This window comes from Saccopteryx bilineata, chromosome 6 (assembly GCF_036850765.1).
Source record: "Saccopteryx bilineata isolate mSacBil1 chromosome 6, mSacBil1_pri_phased_curated, whole genome shotgun sequence".
NCBI lineage: Eukaryota > Metazoa > Chordata > Mammalia > Chiroptera > Emballonuridae > Saccopteryx > Saccopteryx bilineata.
Genome location: NC_089495.1, coordinates 210,346,560 through 210,370,627, shown reverse-complemented (window position 1 = coordinate 210,370,627; position 24,068 = coordinate 210,346,560). Strand labels below are relative to the sequence as shown.

The 24,068-nt window shown below is 64.0% G+C and overlaps 2 protein-coding genes across 2 annotated transcripts; one reads left to right on the top strand and one right to left on the bottom strand.

Moving 5' to 3' along the window:
* The first annotated feature begins 1,912 nt into the window (after positions 1-1,912).
* Positions 1,913-15,776, top strand: NKAIN4 (sodium/potassium transporting ATPase interacting 4). Its single transcript, XM_066235380.1, has 7 exons — positions 1,913-2,015; positions 6,098-6,235; positions 7,795-7,875; positions 8,875-9,069; positions 12,610-12,670; positions 13,966-14,050; positions 15,240-15,776. Exons 1-7 carry the CDS (start codon positions 1,962-1,964, stop codon positions 15,247-15,249), a joined length of 624 nt encoding a protein of 207 aa, XP_066091477.1. The 5' UTR covers positions 1,913-1,961; the 3' UTR covers positions 15,250-15,776.
* Positions 15,777-16,917: 1,141 nt separating this feature from the next.
* On the bottom strand, positions 16,918-22,017 carry BIRC7 (baculoviral IAP repeat containing 7). The gene is made up of 7 exons (XM_066235811.1): positions 21,507-22,017; positions 20,523-20,622; positions 19,510-19,591; positions 19,362-19,407; positions 18,198-18,269; positions 17,777-17,975; positions 16,918-17,056 (listed from the first exon to the last, which is right to left on the bottom strand). The coding sequence occupies exons 1-6, from the start codon at positions 21,868-21,870 to the stop codon at positions 17,782-17,784; spliced, it is 858 nt and encodes a 285-aa protein (XP_066091908.1). The 5' UTR covers positions 21,871-22,017; the 3' UTR covers positions 16,918-17,056; positions 17,777-17,781.
* Between the last annotated feature and the right edge of the window lie 2,051 nt (positions 22,018-24,068).

The following is a 24,068-nucleotide window of genomic DNA, read 5'->3' as shown; positions in this document are numbered from 1 at the left end:
CCCAGGACAAGGTTCTCCTCCCAGGGACAGGTCTGACCACCTGCCTCCCAGCACAAGGTTCTCCTCCTGAGGACAGGTCTGACCACCTGCCTCCCAGCACAAGGTTCTCCTCCTGAGGACAGGTCTGACCACCTGCCTCCCAGCACAAGGTTCTCCTCCTGAGGACAGGTCTGACCACCTGCCTCCCAGCACAAGGTTCTCCTGAGGACAGGTCTGACCACCTGCCTCCCAGGACAAGGTTCTCCTCCCAGGGACAGGTCTGACCACCTGCCTCCCAGCACAAGGTTCTCCTCCTGAGGACAAGTCTGACCACCTGCCTCCCAGCACAAGGTTCTCCTCCCGAGGACAGGTCTGACCACCTGCCTCCCAGCACAAGGTTCTCCTCCCGAGGACAGGTCTGACCACCTGCCTCCCAGCACAAGGTTCTCCTCCCGACGACAGGTCTGACCACCTGCCTCCCAGCACAAGGTTCTCCTCCCGACGACAGGTCTGACCACCTGCCTCCCAGCACAAGGTTCTCCTCCCGAGGACAGGTCTGACCACCTGCCTCCCAGCACAAGGTTCTCCTCCCGAGGACAGGTCTGACCACCTGCCTCCCAGCACAAGGTTCTCCTCCCGAGGACAGGTCTGACCACCTGCCTCCCAGCACAAGGTTCTCCTCCCGACGACAGGTCTGACCACCTGCCTCCCAGCACAAGGTTCTCCTCCCGAGGACAGGTCTGACCACCTGCCTCCCAGCACAAGGTTCTCCTCCCGAGGACAGGTCTGACCACCTGCCTCCCAGCACAAGGTTCTCCTCCCAGGGACAGGTCTGACCACCTGCCTCCCAGCACAAGGTTCTCCTCCCGGGGACAGGTCTGACCACCTGCCTCCCAGCACAAGGTTCTCCTCCCGGGGACAGGTCTGACCACCTGCCTCCCAGCACAAGGTTCTCCTCCCGGGGACCGGTCTGACCACCTGCCTCCCAGCACAAGGTTCTCCTCCCGGGGACAGGTCTGACCACCTGCCTCCCAGCACAAGGTTCTCCTCCCAGGGACAGGTCTGACCACAGGGAACAGCCCCGTCCCCTCTCTTTACCACACACGGGGACCCAGGCCTCCCCACGGTCCCTCCCCTCAGGACTGAGCCCATTGGCTGGGTCACACTCAGAGCACACCCAGACTTAAGTTCTCCCACATTCCTGGGGCCGGTGAGCTCCCAGCGGGCTGTGCTATCCCTCCTAATCCTAGGCCCTCACCTCCAGGAGGGGGACCCCTAAGCTCTTGACTCAGGTCCAGGACACCTTGAGGTTGGGGTGCACCTGAAGCCCTACTGAGAAGGAGGTGGATGGGGGTGTCACACTGGGGGCGGGGCACACGCAGGAGATGTCAGGCAGGAGGTTCCCTGGCATAGGGCAGTCGCTGGTTAGTTCCCCTGGATTCCGGTGTGACAGGCTTGAAGCAGCCTCGGGTCTCTCGTGGGGCCACATCGCAGCCCCTCAGTGCTCCACGCCACCAGAGAAGACCGTGACATCGCCCCTTTAAGAAAGGGTCCCGCGTCCCCTCCCCAGCTGGCCCAAAGTCCCCAGAGGCCACAAGTGGGGGGGGGACGAAGGGGGAGAGAGACGAGGCACAGCTGTTACTCGAGGGGGCGGAGCTGGGTCAGGGGCCTGGCTCTGCGGGAGGGGCGGGGTTGGGGACAGGCCGGGGCCGAGGACAGGGCAAGGGAGGCGCGGGGTGAAACCCGTCCAGCAGCGGTGGCGAGTCTGTGAGTCCTAGCTGCGGGGCGTGGCTAGGGACTGCGGGAGACCGGGGACAGCGGGCCAGGCGGGGTCGGGGGCCTTGGGGACTCGTGCGGGGGCGGGGCCGGGAGGAGGCGGGCCGGTGGGGGGATGGGGGGCTGCGGGCCGAGGCGCTGGGCTTCCAGTGCCGCGGCTCGGGGTCCAGACGGTGGAGGCGGCGCCCGCGGGCCGCGCCGGCACCATGGGCTGCTGTTCCGGCCGCTGTACGCTGATCTTCCTCTGCACTTTCCAGCTGGTGAGTGGCGACCCCTCCTCGGGCCCCGCAGTCACCGGGCAACGGGGAGATCCCGGCGCGGTCACCGCCTCTGGGTTCTCGCCAGCCTGTGGGGACTGGGACCCGCGGGCTCTTCCGCGGCGGAAGTTCGCCACAGAGGACTCTATGCCTCCCCTGGGGGCAACTCCTCCGACCCTTCCAGCCCCTCGGTCCCCTCGGGCCCTTCCGCGCGCCCGCCGGGCTGTGCAGCTGTGCGTGCGCGGGGGCGGCCACGTGGTCCCGGGCGTCCCGGACAGGTGCGGGGGCGGCCACGTGGTCCCGGGCGTGGCGGACAGGTGCGGGGGCGGCCACGTGGTCCCGGGCGTGGCGGACAGGTGCGGGGGCGGCCACGTGGTCCCGGGCGTCGCGGACAGGTGCGGGGGCGCGAGTGAAAGGGGCCAACGCAGGACAAAAGACTCGGGGTTAGGGTCGCTCTGGACCCTTGCTCTCTCTCGCCAGCACTTTGGGTTGGGGACTCCACAAGTCCAGCGGGAGCCGCGTGGTGCGGTCCGGGGAGGGAGTAGCTGCGCGCGGCCCACTCGTGTCGGGAGGCGTGTGTGGCTCCGATTGTGCGCGCAGGAGCGCATGCGGGTGTTTCCTTGACGAAGCCAGCGCCGGGCCCCAGTGAGCGGCCGGGTTCCGTTTCCGAGGCCTGACAGCCCATTGTGTGTGTGTGTGTGGGGGGGGGTGTTTGTGAGTTTGTGAGTTTGTGAGTGGGATCCCGGCCCTACCCGCCCCTGGGAGACTCCCACGCTGGAGGGGGCGGCCCCTCTCGGCTCTGGGAGGGGGTCTGGGAGGATGGGAAGCGGATGGGGAGGGGGAGTGGAGCCGGTACCCAGGGCTGCACTTGGGCGTCTTCTGTGTCCGGGATTAGCTGTGCCCCCTGGATGCCGCTTTGTGGAGAACTTGGCCATTTCCTCAGCCAAGTTTCCGTTCTGCCCGTGTAGATCTGGGGTGCGGGATCGGGTCCCATTCCCAGAGCCCGCTGCTCCCGGGGAGGGGGCTAACAAAAGTCTGGGCCACTGGGCTAGGGAGGAGATGCTGATGGCCCCTGGGTCCCTGTGGTTAAAAAAAAAAAGAAACGTTGCTCTGATGCGGCCAGACTGGGTGTGTTCTGGCTCAGATGGGCACCGTTTGCTCCTGCATCAGGGGCCAGGAGGAAGAGGGGCTGCTGCAGAGAAGTGAGTAGAAGGACCCGTGGCTGTGCAGGGTTGGGGTCCTCTTGTCCTTTACCTGGGGACAGGGTTTGCTGGCAGAGCCTGCATGGGGCTGAGAGGCACCAGCCGGGTGTGTCCCCACCTGGAGGAAGCTGCTTCCCTGCTGGGCACTCAGAGCTGTGGAAGCCTGAAGGCAGGGAGTGAGGGGAGTGTGGAGTGAGCTGCCACCCTGCAGAAGTCTTTGGGGACGATGGGGATCAGGAAGCAGGAAAGGGGAAGGAAGAGCGATGGGTGCAGGACAGCCAGGTGCCTGGGAGGGTTGCAGGCTGGTGGCTGGGCGGCCGCAGGAGGCAGAGCTGCTTTGGGGGTGCTGGAATGTTGGCTCGGTGTCGAAACGCCGGGATGCTCTTGGAGTTGAGCTGCATGGGGGCAGAAGAAACAGGGGTTCTGGACGAGGGGCGTGACCTCAGACTCAGAGGCGTCAGGTCCGGGAATGTTGCCTCTTGAACCTCCAAAATGGCCAGTGGACAGAGGGGTGTCCCTGCAGGCCCCTGGAAGTTTGGCCACAGCTTAGGGAGAAGGGTTTATTTTGGCATGAAGGCTGCAGGGTTTTCCTGGACTGGGGGTGGGGGGGGACTTCAGGCCGACTTAGAGGGCCAGGCCAGGGCTGTGTCCCCAGGAGGCCAGCTGAAATGCAGCAGGGAGCTGTGAAAAGCTTTTTGTCCCAGGCCAGTGGTAAGGGTAGCGGGGTGGGGGCGGGGGCGGTAGCGGAGGTTGTGGTCTGACATCACCCACTGCTCTGGCCGCTGTGTGGGGTGGGAGGTCCGAGGGGGGAGCTGTGGGGGGGGAGCCCTGTGTCTTTTCTCTTTCTGACAAGCGTGGGAGTGTCCTGGTTACCAGGGTAGGGACAAAGGCCCGAGCGTGTCTCCTCAGAGCCTTCCCTCTGAAAAGTAGTGTGAACTTTGCTTGCTCTGAGCCAGTGGGGTGGGGGTGGAGGGCCGTTTCCCACCGCAGTGACAAGAGGGCAGTGAGGGCTCAGCAGGGGGTTTGGGCAGCAGGCCGGCCCTCATCATCTCCCTGCTCGCCCGCCCCTGTGGCCACGGGCCTGCGCCTTCCAGTCTCCTGCCAGGCTGCAGGCTGAGGGCCACCCCTCAGACTCGGAGAGCCATCAGCAGGGACACGCGCAGGACGCGCATCTGGCCCCCGCCATGCGCCCACCGTGTGCCGGGTGCCCTGGGCTTGAGGGGTGAAAGGCCAGGCAGAACTCCTGAGTGTCCGAGACACTCCATGGTCCTGGTTATCGGTGGAGACTGTCAGCTTCACTGCGGTCTCTCAGGAGAGGAGGACAAGTCCTGACCACCTCCTGGCTGCAGTCAGCCAGCCAACAGGGGACTCACCTGGGGCCTCCCCCCACGGCGGGCGTGTGGGTGGGACGAGCCGTGACACGAGGGGACACGGCTCAGAGTGGAGGGGCTGTGTGTGGGACGAGCCACTAGGGGACGTGGCTCAGAGTGGAGGGGCTGTGGGTGGGACGAGCCGTGACACGAGGGGACACGGCTCAGAGTGGAGGGGCTGTGGCTCAGAGTGGAGGGGCTGTGTGTTTGAAGAGAGGGGAGCCTCCCGTGGGAGGTTTTCCCACGCTGTACAGGTGAGCCTGCTCCTGCCCCCCACGCCCAGCTGTCTCCTAGGGCCAACCCCAGCCACCCTGAAGGACATGTTTGGAATGTCCCCCTGCCCAAGACCTCCGGGAAATAGCCATGCAATGCCACCCGCCCTCCACCCTGCCCCAGGACCATCCACAACCACACGCCCACAGCAGCTGCTTCTGGGGCTGGTTGGGGTCCCCCTGAGGGCTCCAGGGCACAGGCTTGGAGCAGCAGAGAGGACCTTGGGTGGAGAAAGGCCGAGTGTGCTGGCCGAGGTCAGGCATCTGTGGCCAGCAGGCTCAGTGATCCCAAGGAAATCCACAACCACTCACACCCTGCTGGGCTCTGTCCCTCTTCACTCTGCTGCTTGGAGGGACTCCTCTCCCTCCTCCCCCTTTCAGAGCCCTTCCCCAGCCCCAGACCCCACCTGAGACCCCCAGCCCACACACCGGAGGTCACTCTGAGTCAGGCATGGGCCTCTGTAGCTCTGTCAGTACCAGGGAGCGCTGGGCGCACAGTGGGCCTGCAATAAAGTCGTGACATGCAGCCATGGGCCCCGCCGGGTCGCTACCCCTTTCTCCGCTGCGGCCCTTCCAGGACGCGGCTGGTCTCGTCCGGCCCTCGCAGACGCGGAAGACTTGGCTGTATTTTCTTCCCGTGTCTCCTCAACACCAGCGCTTGTGAGGGGCCTGGCCCCGAAGCATGATGGATGGATGAGTGAATGAATGAATGAAAGAATGAATCCTTTCTGGAGACATGACTGAGCTCAGAGCTGGTCAGCTCCCCTACATAGAAAACATCAAGTTCCTCTGCCAGCCGTGCCTAGAGGGCTGGCGTCCGTCCATCCAGAGAGCTGGAGGGGCAAGAACGGCCTTGAAGTGGACGAGCAGCTTTGCCCCTCCCCCAGCCCCCGCTGTCTCCAAAGCAGGAGAGAGCCCAACAGACTGGGGTGTGGGCACAGAAGCTGGCTCGTGGCCTCCAGCTTCCTGCCCTCTGTCCACTGTTTGCCCCCCACCCCCTGCCCAGCCCTGGGAGTTAGAATAACCCTGGATGGAGCTCCCATTTGCCAGATGATGAAACTAAGGGGCTCAAAGAGGAACTTTTGAAAAACAGGAGCAGCACCCAATGGAGAGTTTTCAGGGCTTGTTGGAAGAGCCAGGACCACAGCAGGCACTCCAGAGGAACGATTGGGCAGGAGAGGCTGGCCAGGGCCTCCAGCAGAGGTCCACGGCCCCTCACGCGCCCGCCCGCCCTGCCCTAGGTCACCGCCCTGGAGCGGCAGGTGTTTGACTTCCTGGGCTACCAGTGGGCGCCCATCCTGGTCACCTTCCTCCACATCGTCATGGTCATCCTGGGGCTCTTCGGCACCGTCCAGTACCGGCCTCGCTACGTGGTGGTGGTGAGTCTGCTATGGCCTGGTTCCCTCCCAGAGGCAGTGAGCCAGATGAACAGCCTGCGGTCCTCCGGTGGCATACTGTCCTAGAGACCACCAGGAACGCACCAGAAAGGGTGCGGATTTCAGCCTCACACCACCTTCCCAGAGCTCCGGGCTCAGACCTCTCCACAGCCTGGAATTCTCACCCGGACACTGAGGCTCAGAGCAGGGGTGGGCCTCCCCCCCCAGCATGCCCCCAGCCCAGGCCCCCCCAGCGTGCCCCCAGCCCAGGCCCCCGCACACTGCCCCCCTGTCCTGGACAGGCTCGGACGATGTTCAGCAAGTTTTGCTCAGAGCCGCTTTGTTCAAGCGCAGATCAAAATAACTGGTCTGGACCTGGGTTTTTCCCGTGAAGGGCCCCGGGTCGCAGCTGTGGGCAGGACGCAGACACAGCCCTGAGCAGAGTGGATAAAGGGACTCGGGCAATGTCCCAGTTAACAACTGTCGTCAGCCCTCCGGGCCTCTACTCCCAGCGGGCGGCTGGCTAGGGAGCTCTTTTAGGAAGGGGAGGGTTTTGGAGGGGGCGCTTTGGAGCTCAAGCCATTCATGTCCTTGCTTGTCCTAGGTCTGTCTTGGATGGGCCACGGGCATCTCTGAGCAAGGGCACAGAGCCAGGGAAGGGTCCTGCCCAGCTAGCTGTTCCGGGCGTCTCCTTCTCTCTGTGGGAGCGGGAGCCCTGTCCTCAGAAGCAGAGGCCCTGCCACCTGCAGGGGCCTCGGTGACATCTCCTCCAAGGGCATCCCGGGGGCAAAGGCAGGGTGGGCCCTTCCCCCTGAAGAGCTGGGTTCCCCGGCCCGGTCTCCCTAGTACCCCGTGATGGACAGCTGTCTGGGTCACCTGGGTTCACTCACTTTCTCCACACCCCCCTCCCACACTGTCTCCCTAGTACCCCATGATGGTCACCTGGGTTCACTCACTTTCTCCACACCCCCTTCCCACACTGTCTCCCTAGTACCCCATGATGGTCACCTGGGTTCACTCACTTTCTCCACACCCCCCTCCCACACTGTCTCCCTAGTACCCCATGATGGTCACCTGGGTTCACTCACTTTCTCCACACCCCCTTCCCACACTGTCTCCCTAGTACCCCGTGATGGACAGCTGTCTGGGTCACCTGGGTTCACTCACTTTCTCCACACCCCCCTCCTCCCACACTGTCTCCCTAGTACCCCGTGATGGTCACCTGGGTTCACTCACTTTCTCCACACCCCCCTCCCACACTGTCTCCCTAGTACCCCATGATGGTCACCTGGGTTCACTCACTTTCTCCACATCCCCTTCCCACACTGTCTCCCTAGTACCCCGTGATGGACAGCTGTCTGGGTCACCTGGGTTCACTCACTTTCTCCACACCCCCCTCCTCCCACACTGTCTCCCTAGTACCCCGTGATGGTCACCTGGGTTCACTCACTTTCTCCACACCCCCTTCCCACACTGTCTCCCTAGTACCCCGTGATGGACAGCTGTCTGGGTCACCTAGGTTCACTCACTTTCTCGAACCCCCTCCCACACTGTCTCCCTAGTACGCCGTGTGGGCCGCCTTCTGGGTCACCTGGAATGTTTTCATCACCTGCTTCTACCTGGAGGTGGGGGGCCTCTCCAAGGTGAGTCAAGGCCAGGAGACCTGTGCAGATGGAGGGGGCATGGCCACCGTGGGCATGTGTTAGTCACCTGTCCCCACAGAGAGGCGGGGCTAGGCCTGCTCCTGGCTCTGTCCCTGACCCACAGCAGTGACTCAGTCATGCCTGGGGAAAGACTAGTGAGTGGATGGATGGATGGATGGATGGGTGAGGTCTGTGGGCATTGCCGGACTGGTGGCCTCCAGCTGGGGCAAAGATGCACCAGGTAAGGCTTCCTGGAGGAGGGGTCCTCCCATCCTGGGCAGCAGTGACTCAGTCATGCCAGGGGAAGGACTAGTGAGTGGATGGATGGATGGATGGATGGGTGAGGTCTGTGGGCAGTGCTGGACTGGTGGCCTCCAGCTGGGTCAAAGAGGCACCAGGTAAGGCTTCCTGGAGGAGGGGTCCTCCCATCCTGGGCAGCAGCACCTGAAAGGAAGGTCAAGGCTGGGGCCAGGAGCAGAGAGACCAGCACTGGCCGAGGTGTGCAGGTGGAAGTACCACCTCAGGGGCATCGGCCTGAGCCACGCGGGGCAACATCGCCTTCCTGCGTCCTCTGCTCTTTCCAACCCCGATAAAGTCCATCGGTCCCTCCTGCAGGGAGTGGGCTGGGACCTCATCCAAGCCGTGTTTCACCAAGACTGTCCTTGGTGAACAGATGCTGCCTGAGCAGCTCTTCCGGGCACTTGACACATAGCGGTTTATTTCACCCTGCGTGAAGCTCAGAGGGAAGTCTCGAGAGCCAGAAGTGGGGGTGCGACTTGACTCCAGGTGTCGGGCGGGGACACATAGCGGTTTATTTCACCCTGCGTGAAGCTCAGAGGGAAGTCTCGAGAGCCAGAACTGGGGGTGCGACTTGACTCCAGGTGTCGGGTGGGGAGCAGCTAGGGGGGCTTTGGTGCTCTGGTCCCTCACTGCCGGCGTCCTGGGTGGAGGCTGGGGACGTCTCTTGTGCTAACCAGGTCCCGTCTCCCTCGCCCCCAGGACAGTGAGCTCCTGACCTTCAACCTCTCCAAACACCGGTCCTGGTGGCGTGAGCACGGCCCTGGCTGTCAGCGTGAGGAGCAGCCGGCAGGCTGGAGGCCCCCCGATGGCCAGGCCCTGGCCCCAGGCGTCGGGTGCGCCCTAGCACACGGCTACGTGGAGGCCCTGCACAGCGCCCTGCAGATCCTGATGGCAGTGAGCGTGTGGGCGGGGCCCCGGGGGTGGAGGAGGAGCGTCCCCAGCTGTGGGACAAACAGGGGGCCCAGCGACCAGGCCCCGTGTCCTGTATGCACAGAGGGTCACACTGTCCTCCACCAGGGCAGGAGGTCTTTCCTTGCCGCCTCCCCTGCCCGAAAGGTTAAGGGCTCGCCCTGCCTGTCACTCCCCACCTGTGTGGCCTGGGCTGCCGTCCTGCTCTGTACAGTGGGCTCAGGATCAGCTGTGACCCCAGGGGCAGCATGAGCATGAAACAGGGAGTCAGAACTGAAGGTTCTTTTTTTTTTTTTTTTTACATTTTTTTTTGCATTTTTCTGAAGCTGGAAACAGGGAGAGACAGTCAGACAGACTCCCGCATGCGCCCGACCGGGATCCACCCGGCACACCCACCAGGGGTGACGCTCTGCCCACCAGGGGGCGATGCTCTGCCCATCCTGGGCGTCGCCATGTTGCGACCAGAGCCACTCTAGCGCCTGGGGCAGAGGCCACAGAGCCATCCCCAGCGCCCGGGCCATCTTTGCTCCAATGGAGCCTTGGCTGCGGGAGGGGAAGAGAGAGACAGAGAGGAAGGCGCGGCGGAGGGGTGGAGAAGCAAATGGGCGCTTCTCCTATGTGCCCTGGCCGGGAATCGAACCCGGGTCCTCCGCACGCTAGGCCGACGCTCTACCGCTGAGCCAACCGGCCAGGGCCAGAACTGAAGGTTCTGATGAGGCTGTGAGGCCGGGACACTGGGACCATTGCAGTCTGTCCCCGTCCATCCCCACGGGCAGCATGGGCAGGGGAGGCACCCTGAGAGTTACACCCTGGCCAACCAAGGGGCCACTTCATTGCCGCTCAACAGCAGGATCTGGAGGGGGAGGCAGGGACCCAGTCTGGCTGACACCTGCATGCTGCTTTCTGCCCCTGTGGTGTCAGGTTGCTGACTATGGGACTAAAAATACAGCTCTCTCCATGGAATTTGAATTTCAAAGAAACAAGTTTTTGGGTTTTTTTGTATTTTCTGAAGTGAGAAGCAGGGAGGCAGAGAGACAGACTGCCGCTTGTGCCTGACCGGGATCCACCCGGCACACCCACCAGGGGGCGATGCTCTGCCCATCTGGGGTGTTGCTCCATTGCAACCAGAGCCATTCTAGCACCTGAGGCGGAGGCCACGGAGCCATCCTCGGCACCCTGGGCCAACTTTGCTCCAATGGAGCCTCGGCTGCGGGAGGGGAAGAGAGAGACAGAGAGGAAGGAGAGGGGGAGGGGTGGAGAAGCAGATGGGCGCTTCTCCTGTGTGCCCTGGCCGGGAATCGAACCAGGGATTTCCACACGCCGGGTCAACGCTCTACCACTGAGCCAACCGGCCAGGGCCAGAAGTAAGTTTTAGTGTAAGGGCATTCCGCATCATGTTTGGGATATACTCACACACGCATACGCACACACACAGACCTGATTCATGACGCATCTGAAATGTAGATTAAACTGGGTACTCCACATTTTATCTGCAACCTCAGCAAAGTGACTGTCGGTGGCCTGGATGGGCACGAGGGTCTGCGGACTCGCTCTGCCTCCCTAGGGAGCCAGCCCTCTGCTGTTTGCTGTGGAGGGTCCAGGAGTAGGGGGCCTTGGCTGGCCCCATGCCGTCCCGACAGGAAGAACACACCAGCCAGAGTGGGCAGAGCGCCCAGTGCTGGAGGACCCGAGACTGCGGCTTCTGTGGGCGTCTGGAGAGCTTCGTGGAGGAGCTGGGGCAGGGGTCCAGACAGCATGGACCCCGAGGGGCTGTGGGGAGGCAGAGGTGTGGCTGGTGGGGCGTCCTTCCTCCCCATACCCGTCCAAGGAGGAGCGGAGAAGCAGGAGCGTGTTCAGCACCATGGCCAGCTACCAGGCCCTGGTTCCTCCGGAGTCCCAGGGCGGCCTCCACCTGGGCCCAGGGGGTTTGGGAAACCCCCTTCAACGGGGCGGGGCGAGGAAGAGACAGGCCCGCTGAGTCAACGCGGAGAAGGCCTGTGGCCTGTCCTCTAGGGGGATGGGTGGGGGGCCTCCAGAGCCCAGGCTTTCCAGCATGTCTGTCACCTGCTGGGCACGCTCAGGAGTAACTCATCCTGTGCTTAGTGGCGCCTGGGCCACGTGTGTGTGTGTGTGTGTGTGTGTGTGTGTGTGTGTAGGGGGCTGGGCCATGGGCCGTGCTGGCCCCGTCCCATCTCAGCTGCAGCCCTTTCTTTCTGGTTGCCTGGTGTCCGGGGGCCCAGGAGGGGGGCTTAATGTGGGCGTGCCCTCTTTCCCCTGAAGTCTGAGCACCGTCCAGGGCGAGGCCCCTGCCAGGCGGAGCGGCCGACGCCCTCAGGGTGGCAGCCGTCTCATCCACTCCTCCCAGAAGTGCCTCAGCCTGTGCCTTCTGCACCGTTATCCAAACCATGGAGTTTGGCCGGCTCCCTGGGAGCTTGTCAACTGCAGCTTCCTGGACACAGCCTGGTCCCCAGGAAGGAGAAACCCAGGGATTGGCTGCTTCCGGCTCCTGGGCAGGTGGTCCGGCTGTCATCGGAGGGCGGGCCTCAGCCTAGGGGTCCATCGGGCTGTGTGTGGTGGCATATCTCCCAGGGCCTGTCTCTGCATCTGACCCTCCTGATGAAGCAGGGGCGTGGTCATCTGTCTCTGCATCTGACCCTCCTGATGAAGCAGGAGCGTGGTCACCTGTCTCTGCATCTGACCCTCCTGATGAAGCAGGAGCGTGGTCACCTGTCTCTGCATCTGACCCTCCTGATGAAGCAGGGGCGTGGTCATCTGTCTCTGCATCTGACCCTCCTGATGAAGCAGGAGCGTGGTCACCTGTCTCTGCATCTGACCCTCCTGATGAAGCAGGAGCGTGGTCACCTGTCTCTGCATCTGACCCTCCTGATGAAGCAGGAGCGTGGTCACCTGTCTCTGCATCTGACCCTCCTGATGAAGCAGGGGCGTGGTCATCTGTCTCTGCATCTGACCCTCCTGATGAAGCAGGGGCGTGGTCACCTGTCTCTGCATCTGACCCTCCTGATGAAGCAGGAGCGTGGTCATCTTTCTGGCTCGCCTGTCCAGTGGCCAGCCCTCCCCTGTGGAAGCCTTCACCCATGCATTGTCCCCTCACCCACAGGGGCCGGCCAGACCCCCTAGAGAAGTCAGGCGCCATCTGGAACTTCAGAGCTCCCCAGGTCCCCGTCCCAAGGGGGTGCCCCTGCAGCTTGCCTGGCACCCTCACCGCAGCCCCCGCGTATCTTTCAGCTGGTGGGCTTCGTCTACGCCAGGTCCCCGTCCCAAGGGGGTGCCCCCGCAGCTTGCCTGGCACCCTCACCGCAGCCCCCGCGTATCTTTCAGCTGGTGGGCTTCGTCTACGCCAGGTCCCCGTCCCAAGGGGGTGCCCCCGCAGCTTGCCTGGCACCCTCACCGCAGCCCCCTCGTGTCTTTCAGCTGGTGGGCTTCGTCTACGCCAGGTCCCCGTCCCAAGGGGGTGCCCCTGCAGCTTGCCTGGCACCCTCACCGCAGCCCCCGCGTGTCTTTCAGCTGGTGGGCTTCGTCTACGCCTGCTACGTGGTCAGCGTGTTCACCGAGGAGGAGGACAGCTGTAAGTGTGCGACCCGCAGGCTCCCACAGTAGCCCTTTAGCGAGAGGGAGACCTGGCCCGGCCCCAGCAGTGGGGGAGGAGAGGGGAGCAGAAGGCTGGCCACCTCCCTTAGATGGGTCCCCGCGCCCGGGTGGGAAGTGCTCCTTGCCTGAGATGACAGGGAGACGGCCCAGCCACCTGACAACAGATGAGGAGGGTGTCTCAGGCTGTGGCTCCAGGGGTCAGCTCCACCCAGGATCTGCCCCCAGAGGTGCTTCAGGTGGGGGGCTGAGCCCTCAGACCTATGGGGGGGCCACTCTACCTCCTCACGGTGGAGAGCAGGGCCCAGCTGCCCAAGCATCCCCCAGGCCCTCAGGACCGGCCTGGACCTGTCTGAACAACACGTTCACTGTTCCTCCACCATGAGCCCCGTCCACTTGCCTCTGATTGTAGCATCAACACTCAGCTGCCCTCACAGGCCCCAACAATCCCGGCTCTCCGGTATGGTGTCATGGGGAGCCCCTACCGAGAAGAACAAAGCCAGGGTAGGGTGGGCATACCAGGGGGGCCCTGGCTCCCGCGGGCTGATCCTTCCCTGGGGTCGGGGTCAAAGTTCAGAGCCCCTGTTTCAGGAGTCAGGTGGCTCAGGGGGTGGGCAGTCAGTCCACTGGCCCAGTCTACAGCTCAGAGACCAGGCTCGCCCACGGACCAGCCCCTAGCAGCCCTCTTGCTGCGTGAGCACCCACTCATCTCTGGGGCGGCAGCTGGCTGGGCGGAGGAACAAAAGGTGTCATGTGTCGGCCACGTTAACACATCCTAGGACAGGAGCCGGCTCTGGGGTGCAGAAATGGATCTGTTTTGTCCAGAAAGCTTCTGCCACCCACTAGCTGTGCAGACAGCTTCCAGGGACAGGGGTGAGAGATTGGCGGACCTGACGGGGGTGGGGGCGGTGATTGGGAGAGCCTGCAGCCAGCCGCCAGCCCCCAAGCTCTGGCGAGGTGGGTTCCCCGGGCCACATTCCTGGACTGAGTCTCAGTCCCCATGGAAGCATGTCACCCTGGAGTCGTCACTCACACTGTCCACGGCTTGGACAGAGCTCTGGCCTCAGGTCTGAGCCAGCTTGGGGGGCGGCCCCCTCCCCAGGGCGCCCTCTGCTCCCCTGCCCCCGCCCCCTCCCATCGCTGCGCCGTGTGAGTGTTTCGCCCCCTCCCATCGCTGCGCTGTGTGTGTGTGTTTGCCGTTGGGCGTCTCCTCCGTTCTGCCATCTTTTCCCACCGTCTGGGTTTTGTTTTATTTCGGGTCTTGATTTCTTTCAGTTGATTTCATTGGTGGATTTGATCCATTTCCTCTCTACCATGTCACTGAAAAGCCCTCCAGACTCTTGTTCAAGCGGGCGTACTTGTAAGTATGGCCCGTACAGCCTGCACCCCCCTCCTGGGCCCGGCCAGTCAGGTCAGCACAGCCCGAGGCTCCCCTCCTCGGGGCAGCCTCACCAGGCATCCGTCCATCTGCCCGTCCACCCATCGTCCATCTGTGCCCCCCACTTTCCTGAGATCTGCTCTGTGCATCTCCAGGCCAGGGAGGCTCTGGAGCTTGGCCCCCTCCCCCCTTGGAACCTCATGCCCAGAGGAGTCTGTAGGTGTTTGGGGTCTAAGCCAATTTTGGTCCAGGGGGCCGGGGGGCCAGGGGGCCAGGGGGCCGGGCGCTGAGGCCACCAGACAGATGGGCGAGGTCTCACCGTGGCAGGAAGTCTGGGGTGCTAGTTGTCTGGTTTTTGGAGGAACAGGCTTCTCTTCTCATGAAGAGCAGGGTTGTTAAGCCTGCACACCCCAAGCCGGGGGTGGGGGCAGTGGTACCTGGGTCCCTGTCTCAGCTTCTCTGAAGCGGCCTTTGCCACCAGCCCCGCCCCACCTGTGGGTCATTCTGAAAGTTGTGGTCAGAACGGGTGGCTGGTGGTCCTGTTCTCAGTCGAGCTGCACTTCCTACGTGCTCCTGTGCCCTTCGAGACAAGCCTGCCCTCCAGGGGGTCACACCTGTGGACATCCCTGGGGACCCTGGTCCTCCTGGCCGCCTCCCCCAAGCTCTTCTACCCTCTAAGTAAAGGGTACTGCGGCCTAAGGCCATCAAAGGTAGAGGCATCCAGCTCCCCCGACAGGGAGAGACCACGCCCAGGCCCCCCAGACCAGGGCGCAGTACAGGACAGTCAATCATGGGGGCCGGTTCATGGGGCTCCGGGGATTTCGTCCAGGCGTGGGGCTTGAGTGGCCAGAGGGACCCAGGTGAGCCCCTCCTTCCACACCCAGCAACCCCCCTACTGAGATGTCTGCAGACAAGGCGGGGCCCACGCAGGAGGGAGCCCCAGGCCTGGGCCAGGCCTTCCAGACGCTGGTCCCCGGCCTCGTAGACAAAACCCAGGAACCCCTCCCCTTCTTGGATTTTGTTCCATTTGCATTTCGAGTTATTCGAGAGAAGAGGGCCCAGCAGCCCTGATGACCGATGACCTCTGACCTCTGAACTCCCACCTGTGGCCTTCCTCCCCAGCCAGGGGCAGCCTCTCAGGGGTTCTCTGACCCGCCCTCTGTCCCTGCAGGCCTGCGTAAGTGAGGAAGCACCCATCGGGCTCCTGCCTCCAGCCTCTGACCCACGGCGGATGTGACGGGACTCCAGGTGGTGGGACTCACTATCTATCTATCCCCAAGGCCCTGCAGGTGGCCGGGGAACCTGCAATTGGACACCAGCCAGAATAGCGAGCCAGCGCCAGGCCAGGACGCCTGCAGCTTCAAAAGAGTTTGTAATCTCATTTTTCTAAAAAAAAAAAAGGAAAGAAAAGAAAGCCACAGTCTCCGTTCACAGCAGGCTGCAGCTATGCTCCAAGGGGCTCCTCCCTCGGGGGTCCAACCCTGGGAGCCACTGGACCCCGCAGGCTGCATACACTGATGGGGCCAGGGCCTGGGACTTCCAGAAGGCCAGCAGGAGCCCCCAGGCCCCTCCACGAGGGGCACTCCTGATTAAACACGGCCACACTGGCCAGAGTGTCTCGTCAGGCAAAGCCTCCACCTGTCCGCCCAGGTGTGGTGGCAGCTGGGGCCCTGCAGTGGAGCTGGGCTTGTCCAGGAGCAGAGCCCTCTGCCCACAAGGCAGGACGCCACGTGTGGTGGGCCCTGGAGCCGTTCACGGAAAGGACCTTAGGCAGTATGTAGCCTTATAACGTCCCCAGGGTGCCCAGTGGCAATAAACCACTTTCCCCAAGAGGCCTGCAGTTAGCTGATACCTTACAAGTTTGCTCTCAGAAGTGGCCTGAGGTGACTAGGTATTAGGAGTCCTGAAAATGCTGAAAAGAGGGCCCTGGCTGGTTGGCTCAGTGGTAGAGCGTTAGCCTGGCGTGTGTAAGTCCTGGGTTCGATTCCCGGCCAGGGCACACAGGAGAAGCGCCCATCTGCTTCTCTACCCCTCTCCCTCTCCTTCTTCTCTGTCTCTCTCTTCCCCTCCCGCAGCCGAGGCTGCAGCTATGCTCCAAGGGGCTCCTCCCTCGGGGGTCCAGCCCTGGGAGCCACTGGACCCCGCAGGCTGCATACTCTGATGGGGCCAGGGCCTGGGACTTCCAGAAGGCCAGCAGGAGCCCCCAGGCCCCTCCACGAGGGGCACTCCTGATTAAACACGGCCACACTGGCCAGAGTGTCTCGTCAGGCAAAGCCTCCACCTGTCTGCCCAGGTGTGGTGGCAGCTGGGGCCCTTTGCTCCATTGGAGCAAAGTTGACCCGGGCACTGAGGACGGTTCTGTGGCCTCTGCCTCAGGCGCTAGAATGGCTCTGATTACGGCAGAGCATCGCCCTCTGGTGGGCGTGCCGGGTGCGGGCACATGCGGGAGTTTCGGCCTCCCTGCTTCTAACTTTGGGAAAATACAAAAAACAATGCTGATAAGAACAGGAAAAGCCAAGAGGGGACAGGAAGGGGCGCCCTCACCGTGAGGAGGCATCTGGGGAGAGGGCCGGAGAGGGGAGGCTGCCCTGCTGGGGAGCAGAGGTGGCAAGGGGTCTGGTGGTGAGGAAGAGGGAGGAGGAGGGGAAGAGGGAGGAGAGGAGGAGGGAGGAAGGGGAGGAGGGGAGAGGAGGAGGGAGGGGGGAGGGGGTTCCAAAACTCAGGCTACTGAGCACCATCAGGAAAAACCGATCATTTTATTGTAAAACTTCAAAAGCATCCACACTTAGGTAAAACCACCCCATCCCCCACCCCCTCCCCCACCCCCCCACCCCCTCCAACGCCAAGCCATCTCCACCCTGGACTGTTGGTCAGGTGTCAAGTGGGCGGTGCTGGGCACCAGCTCAGCCATACCTAGCAGGCCCACTGTGTGGCCCAAGGGATTGGCTGAGCCAGGCAGGGCGCCCACGTGGCCACCACTCTCGGCACCTGGGGGGAGAAGAGGAATGAGGCAGCAGCTCCCAGTCAGCTTGAACCCCAACCCCTGCCCCCCCGGAAGTTCCCTTCCTCTTATCCCAGAAGATTCTTGGGGCACATGGGCCTCTGTGAACCCTGAGAAGGCCGGCCCCCCCATCTATGATAATTAAGGGTCCCCTCCCCACCCATCACACATTGCTACCAGCCTGGGCTCCCAGGTCCCGCCCAGGGTCCTAGGCCCTTCCTCATAACCAGGGGACCGGAGTATTTTCCACATGCCTCCCCCAAAGCTGCCTCCCCTTGGCCTGGCTGCAGCCGTGTGTGCCCCGCTGGACAGAAGGCCTTGTCCCCGACCACAAGGACAGGCAAGGCAGAGAGGTGCCCAGCTGGTGTGATTTAATGTGTCCAAGCAGAATGGCAGCGCCACCCCCTTCTGTTGAGAAGGGTTCAGAGCAAGGGTCTAAGAACAGCTCCATCAGGACACTGGCCAGGGCTGGGGCTGGAGGAAGTGCTGCCTCCTGCTGTCCCCCGGCCCCTGCAATGCCTCCAGCCCCGGTGTCTGTCGGGGTCACCCTTGTCAGGGCGGGCCCGGAGGTCGCTGTCCAAGCCCCTCTGGTGACGTCTCCAAGGCCCGAACCGGAAGCACGCCCATCAGGCTAGACCGCGACCTGCCTGGGGGTCGCTCCGCGGCCCAGCGCGCCTGGCCCAGCGCAGGAAGGAAGGCGTGCTCACCTGGCCTAGGCCAGGAAGGTGCGCACGCAGCTGTGGATGGGGGCCCGGCAGATGGGGCACAGCTGCAGGCTGGGGGCGCACTCGGCACAGACCAGGTGGCCGCAGGGCACGAAGACGACGGACGCAGCGCGGTCCAGGCACACCTTGCAGGTCCGCTCCTCACGGAGGCGCTGCAGCTGCTCCTCCAGGCTTTGGGCTCCTGGGGGCTCAAGGACCCACAAACTCCACCAGGCTCCTCCGAGGAGGCTGGCCCTGTGACACCTCCCCGCCCCCGACCCCCACCCTCTGCAGTGGCCTGATGGGGGAGGGGCGTGGGGGCCGGACCAGGGGTGTCTGGCATCAGCCAGCTCCGGAGCGTCTGCCCCTCCCACCCCACGCTGCAGAAGAGCCAGCCGTGCCCCCAGGTGGGTCCTGCCCTCACCTGGCTCCCTGGCGCCCTCCGAGGGGGTCTCTCTTCTGGATGGGGGCAGCTCAGGGTCCGGGTGGACAGCAGCTGTGGGCAGTTAGGAACAGGCTGAGAACGAGGACACAGGAAAGCAAGGTTGGGCCCAGAGACAGCGTGCGTGCTGTGTGCCTACCGGGCCCTTGGGTGAGCAGGACAGGAACAAGCGGGGAGGTGGGCAGGGTACCTCTGCCCCTCCCCCCGCCTCCTGCCCCTGTCCTCTTCCTGGGGCAGACTGACCACCAGCTGTGATGTGGACATAGTGGGTGGCATCACCCAGGGACACCTCTGCCATGCCTGTCCCCACCCAAAACCCATTTGGAGCGTGGCAGGCCACAGCAGGCACCAGCTCCACTCAGAGCACACCTGGCTGAGGGCACTGGACTGAGGGCAAGGAGGCGCTCGGGCCATGGGTCACAGGAAAGAAGCGGACAGCCTGCCCCTGTGGCCAGTCGCCAGGGTTACTTCAACACAGGGGCCTCCGTGGCCATCACAGCCACTCCACCAGCGTCCAAGCGGCTCAGTGAAAAGTCCGACGCTCTCGACAGAGGGGCTGTTTCCCTGCTAGCAGCGAAAGCCATAAACCTCATGATCAAGGCCGCCTCGGACGAAGCCCTATCAGGTGCTGCTCCTAAGAGCATCACGTGGACCCTGTCTAGTCCCAGACGGGGTGACGCTGTGCACACTTGGCAGCTCCGGGCAGGAAGGTCAAAGAGCAGAAGAGCTAAGGCTGTCTGCTCCGAGTCAGAAGAGCCAGGATCTGAACCCTAGAGCCCCTTCCCCCTGCCCCAGGGCCCAGGTACAGGTGTGGAGAGCAGAGCTCAGCACAGCTGGCTCCTCTGAGGACCCACGACTGCAGCTGGGTCAGCTCTCGGGCTGTGTCTGGTGGCCACCCCAGCAGAGGCCACCTCTGCGGAACACAGCACCTCTCTCCTCTCCACACTCCCATCCCCTGCCCAGACGCCTGGAGCCCCGAGCACACACACACACAGGGCCTGCTCGGAGCACCCCACGAAGCCAGCCCAGGCAGCACGCTCACACCCGGCTAAGCAGCCCTCACTCTCCTTGCTGCCCAGCAGCCGGGGGACACCCAATGGCCTCGACCACAGGGCAGTCTGCAGCTGCCCACACACCACGGCTCACCTGGGGGGGCGGCAGCAGCCGCATCTTCCAGCTCCTCCCAGGGGTCCTGAAATGAGCCAGACAATACCTGTGCCCTGAGGAGGGAGAGGAGCAGGCTGGGGAGGGCCCTCATCACCTGCCCCCAGCCCTCGGGGGAGGCAGGACTCACCCAAGAGCCAAGGAGGTGGTAGCAGGACTCCTGGATGCTGCCGACAAAGTCCCTTCCTCTGGTCCTGAGCAGGAACTCACACCTGAGGAGAGCGAGCTCAGAGGCCTCGTGGGAGGTGGGCTCGGACTGGCAGAGCACCCCCCTCACTGTCGGGTCCAAGCTGGAACGCCCCTGGGTCTGGGGTCCTGCCTTCTGTCCACCCCCCCCCATTGTGCCCTGCAGGGGCAGGCGGGGCTCCCTGAGGGGCGGGCACTCGCTGAGAAGGCCATTTAGGAAGCCCCATCTGTTGAGCAGCAGGGTAGAGACAGCCCAAGTCCCATCCCCAGGGGTCCCCCACCCCTGAGGCTCGACCCCTGCAGGACAGGGGGCCCCCCACCCCCGAGGCTCGACCCCTGCAGGACAGGGGGCCCCCCACCCCCGAGGCTCGACCCCTGCAGGACAGGGGGCCCCCCACCCCCGAGGCTCGACCCCTGCAGGACAGGGGGCCCCCCACCCCCGAGGCTCGACCCCTGCAGGACAGGGGTGCCCCCACCCCCGAGGCTCGACCCCTGCAGGACAGGGGTGCCCCCACCCCCGAGGCTCGACCCCTGCAGGACAGGGGTGCCCCCACCCCCGAGGCTCGACCCCTGCAGGACAGGGGGGCCCCACCCCCGAGGCTCGACCCCTGCAGGACAGGGGGGCCCCCACCCCCGAGGCTCGACCCCTGCAGGACAGGGGTGCCCCCACCCCCGAGGCTCGACCCCTGCAGGACAGGGGGGCCCCACCCCCGAGGCTCGACCCCTGCAGGACAGGGGGGCCCCACCCCCGAGGCTCGACCCCTGCAGGACAGGGGGGCCCCCACCCCCGAGGCTCGACCCCTGCAGGACAGGGGGGCCCCCACCCCCGAGGCTCGACCCCTGCAGGACAGGGGGGCCCCACCCCCGAGGCTCGACCCCTGCAGGACAGGGGGGCCCCCACCCCCGAGGCTCGACCCCTGCAGGACAGGGGGGCTGCGCTGCCTGCAGGGCCCTTACCTGGGGAACCACTTGGCGTGCTCGGTCCAGGGGTCGTCCCCTTGCTCCCAGCTCTGCAGACCCCCATAGCAGAAAAAGCACCTCACCTTGTCCTGCTGGCCTGGGGAGAGCAGAGGCGCTGGCCCTCCCCACACCCAGCTGCTGCCGCTGGGCCGGGCGTGTCTCCCAGGCTGGAGACGGGGGCTCCTAGGCAGTCTTTCCTTGTGGGGCAGGGGCTCCCTGAGGTCACGCACGAGAGCCCGCTGGCCTCTGCTGCCCCCTTGCCCCGTATTCTTCCCGTATGTCATGTGCACCCCAAGTTTTCTCAAAGGTGAAATGGGATCACGGCACCCGGGCACTTGCCAAGACTGACAGAACATTCTGTGAACACGCTGTTCACAGAGGCAGGAGGTGGAGGTGGGGTGTGGGGGGGCAAGCCCCGGGCCCTGGAATCCCGTCACCTTGGAATTCAGGGAACAGAAGTACCCACCACCCTCACCCCTCTAACCAGGGGCCACCTCACTGGGATGGATTCCCAGGGACAGAGGAAAGGGGCACTGCCAAGCTCATGCCTTTGTGGATGGCAGAGCGGATTCGTCCTCTATCAGCAATAGAACGGTCACCTGGCACGGACGGTGGGTGGGGGCCGCAGGCACATTCCCCACCACCACCACCAGACCTCTCCAGAGCTTGTCTCTGAACTCCCAGGGGCCCCGCAGATGTTTCTCTCCCTGGCTCCAACTGTCCCACCACGGACCTCCCCTTGCCAGGCGCCAGCTGTCCTGTGTGGCTCTGACCCCTCCCCAGCTGCACTGGTCACACTCTGAAGCACGTGCCAGGAGAGATTCCAGGGCTGGGGACAGGTGGGAAGGGCTGCAGATTTCTGCCCCCCTCCCCCATCTTCATCTGACCTGGACGCCCCCTGACGTGGTGGGTGGGCTCCTCGGAGAAGGTGGACCCTCCGTGCACAAGGGTCCTGGATGGCACCCAGGCCCCAAGACTCACCCGTGTGGAAGAAGCCAGCAGCAGCCAGCAGCTCGGGCCGCACCGTGGCCATCAGCGGCCAGTTGCAGAAGGAGGCCAGCCGCAGCTCCTCGGAATCCATCTCGGGGAAGGCAGGCCTCGGGGAAGGGGCGGCCCCGGCCCGCTCTTCCTCTTCATCCTCTGCCAGGGGACGCAGCTGGCCCAGGATCTGTCCGTCCGTGCGGTCCTGGCCTCCCCAGGACAGGGGCTGGCTGGAGTTCTGGCCCGGGACGTGGCCACACAAAGAGCAGGGTCTGCAGTGTCCCCCTGGGGGGCTGCCTCCAGCAGTCCAGCGGCTCAGCTCCAGGCCACAGCGCCAGCACTTGGCCCTGTCCCCGGGCCCCATAGAGGAAACACCAGCCCAGACCAGCTCTGCTGCAGTGACCAGGAGCCTGGACTGCCTGTCCGGGAATGTGCCCCACCAGCCTGCCTCAGGGCTCCCGAGCCCCAGGACCTGCCTTGGGTTAATGGTGACTTTTACCTCGAACAGCTGGCAGAGTAGGGCGGGCTCTGTCCTGATCCACAGATGCCCCAGGCTGGGGAGGAGCCAGGGGGCCCTGAGGGCCACTGGGGCCCAGTAAGTTCTGGAAAGGGCCAGCGTGGCAGCCAGCATCACGCGCTCTCTGCGGTAGGGGTGTGTCATGAGGCTCCAGGACTGGGGCTGGGGCGGTGGGGACAGCTGTAGGGGCCACGGGCCTCCCTCTACTCCACAGGGCAGGCAGTATCTCCAGACAAGGTGGGAGGGTCCAGAGCATGAAGCCCCCTGCCAAGGTGCCCGCAGGCTGGCACTGGCTGCAGGACCTCGGGGGAGGGGTGGGTGACGTCCTGGGTGAGCTGAGAATTCCTGGGCCTGGCGCCAGGGGCCCCCTCTGGAAGCAGAAAGTTCCAGGTGAGCTGAGCTGGGCCATCAGTGCCTCCCCAGAGTGAGGGCGACCCCTCTCAGGGCAGCCCAGGGGCGCAGGGGTGTCTCGTGCAGGCTGGAGCCCTGTACCTAGATGTCCTCCTGGTCTGAACCCCAGAGCCAAAGGGGGCTTGAGATGTACCTGTGTCCCGCCGGGGGCATGGGGGGCCTCAGCAGGCCCAGGCAGCTCTGTTCCTCGGGGGTGAGAAGGGGAACAGATGGAGGCTCGCTCTTGCTAAGATTCTCGAGGCTCTGGGGAGGAGACTGGACCTGAGCCGCCACCTCCTCCTTCACCTCTCGAGGCCTCAGGGGGCAGATCTGGGACTAGGCACATTTCAAGGTCAGTTTTCCCATCTCGAATCAGGATCCTGGATCTCGGTCTGGGGCCGGGAGTAGGGGGCAGGGGGCAGGGAGCTGGGGTTTGGAACAGCACAGGCTCCATCCAGGTCAAAGCTGCTGGCCACGTCGAGTGTCCCCGTCCCCCCCCCCCCCCACGGAGTGGCTTCCCTCAAACCTGGTCACAGTCACATGGTCTCCGCCAACCAGCCCAACCCAGGGGCCCCAGTGCCCTCACTTACCTCCTACCTAGGCGAGCCCACACAGAGCAAAGCCTGGGGCCTGCCCTCCTATATACCAGCCCACAGCTGTGCCTCACTCCCCGCAGGTGGGGGAGGGGTGGGGAGACCACTCCCTCATCCTCCCCGAGATCCCATCACCATCACTATCCCGGCTGCACCACCAGCTCAGCCCCGAGGTTGCCGCAGTTCCGATGAGTCCCCGGAACCCTCTCCTATTGGAGGCCCAAAGCTACCTCGTTTCCTGCAGGAAATCCTGGCAAAGGGTGTGTGACCTAGGATTACACCCACCTGTGATGCAGGGCAAGGACTCCAGGGGACCACAGGGAACCAGGTGAGAGCCCAATAGGGGCTCAATAGGAGAAGGCTTTGGGCTTCCCACGCAGCAAGAGCAGGCATGGACTAAAGGGGCTGGGGAAGGCGGGGGCCAGCGCCTGGTGCTGCAACCCCACCCACACTTGGCACCGGTCCCCCATGTGTGCCTCGGGGCCTTTGCAGCCCCCCTACCTGGTGATTGAACGCTGGGGCTCGAACACTCTGGCAACACCCATCTTGACGTTCTTAATACTTTTGTCTCTGCATATGTGTTGTGAAGTGATGCCTGATGGGGCATGAACTGGGTGGGGGCTTGGGGTCTCCCTGTATCACCCCCCGAGAACCCCTTCTCAGCTGCCCACCCCCAGCCCCGTCAGTAACTACTTCCACCCCTCACCCCGGCGGGGACCTGGATGGGAACAAGGACGGGTGCTGAGTCACAGTGATGGGTTCGGGGTGTCCATTAGAGTCTTGTGCCTGTGAGCACAGCTGCTCGAGGGACCGTGTCATGAAGAAGCAAAGAATAAATCCCAGGACAGCGGGAGAGAGACGGCAGAGGCTGGGAACGAGGCCCGCCACCCATGCTGCAGGAGCACCAGCACCTCTGGTCCCTCCAGGTTAGGGTCCTCCCAGTTGCCAGGTGAAGCACCTCTCCTTGCCAGAGCAGCAAGCACAAGACACTTTTGCAGCAGGTGCCAAGGCCCCTCTCCTTGCCAAGGTCAGCACCACCTGCGTCGGATGGGGCAGCCAGAC

Bases quoted from the DNA above. Each gene is read 5' to 3' on its own strand.
- NKAIN4 (XM_066235380.1), top strand. From the start codon at position 1,962: ATGGGCTGCTGTTCCGGCCGCTGTACGCTGATCTTCCTCTGCACTTTC. The intron at 2,016-6,097 runs GTGAGTGGCGAC...GCCCTGCCCTAG, and splicing joins TCCTCTGCACTTTCCAGCTG to GTCACCGCCCTGGAGCGGCA. The intron at 6,236-7,794 runs GTGAGTCTGCTA...CTGTCTCCCTAG, and splicing joins GGCCTCGCTACGTGGTGGTG to TACGCCGTGTGGGCCGCCTT.
- BIRC7 (XM_066235811.1), bottom strand. From the start codon at position 21,870: ATGGGGCCCGGGGACAGGGCCAAGTGCTGGCGCTGTGGCCTGGAGCTG. The intron at 19,592-20,522 runs GTAAGGGCCCTG...CGCTCTCCTCAG, and splicing joins CACGCCAAGTGGTTCCCCAG to GTGTGAGTTCCTGCTCAGGA. The intron at 18,270-19,361 runs GTGAGCCGTGGT...AACTGCCCACAG, and splicing joins GGCTGCTGCCGCCCCCCCAG to CTGCTGTCCACCCGGACCCT.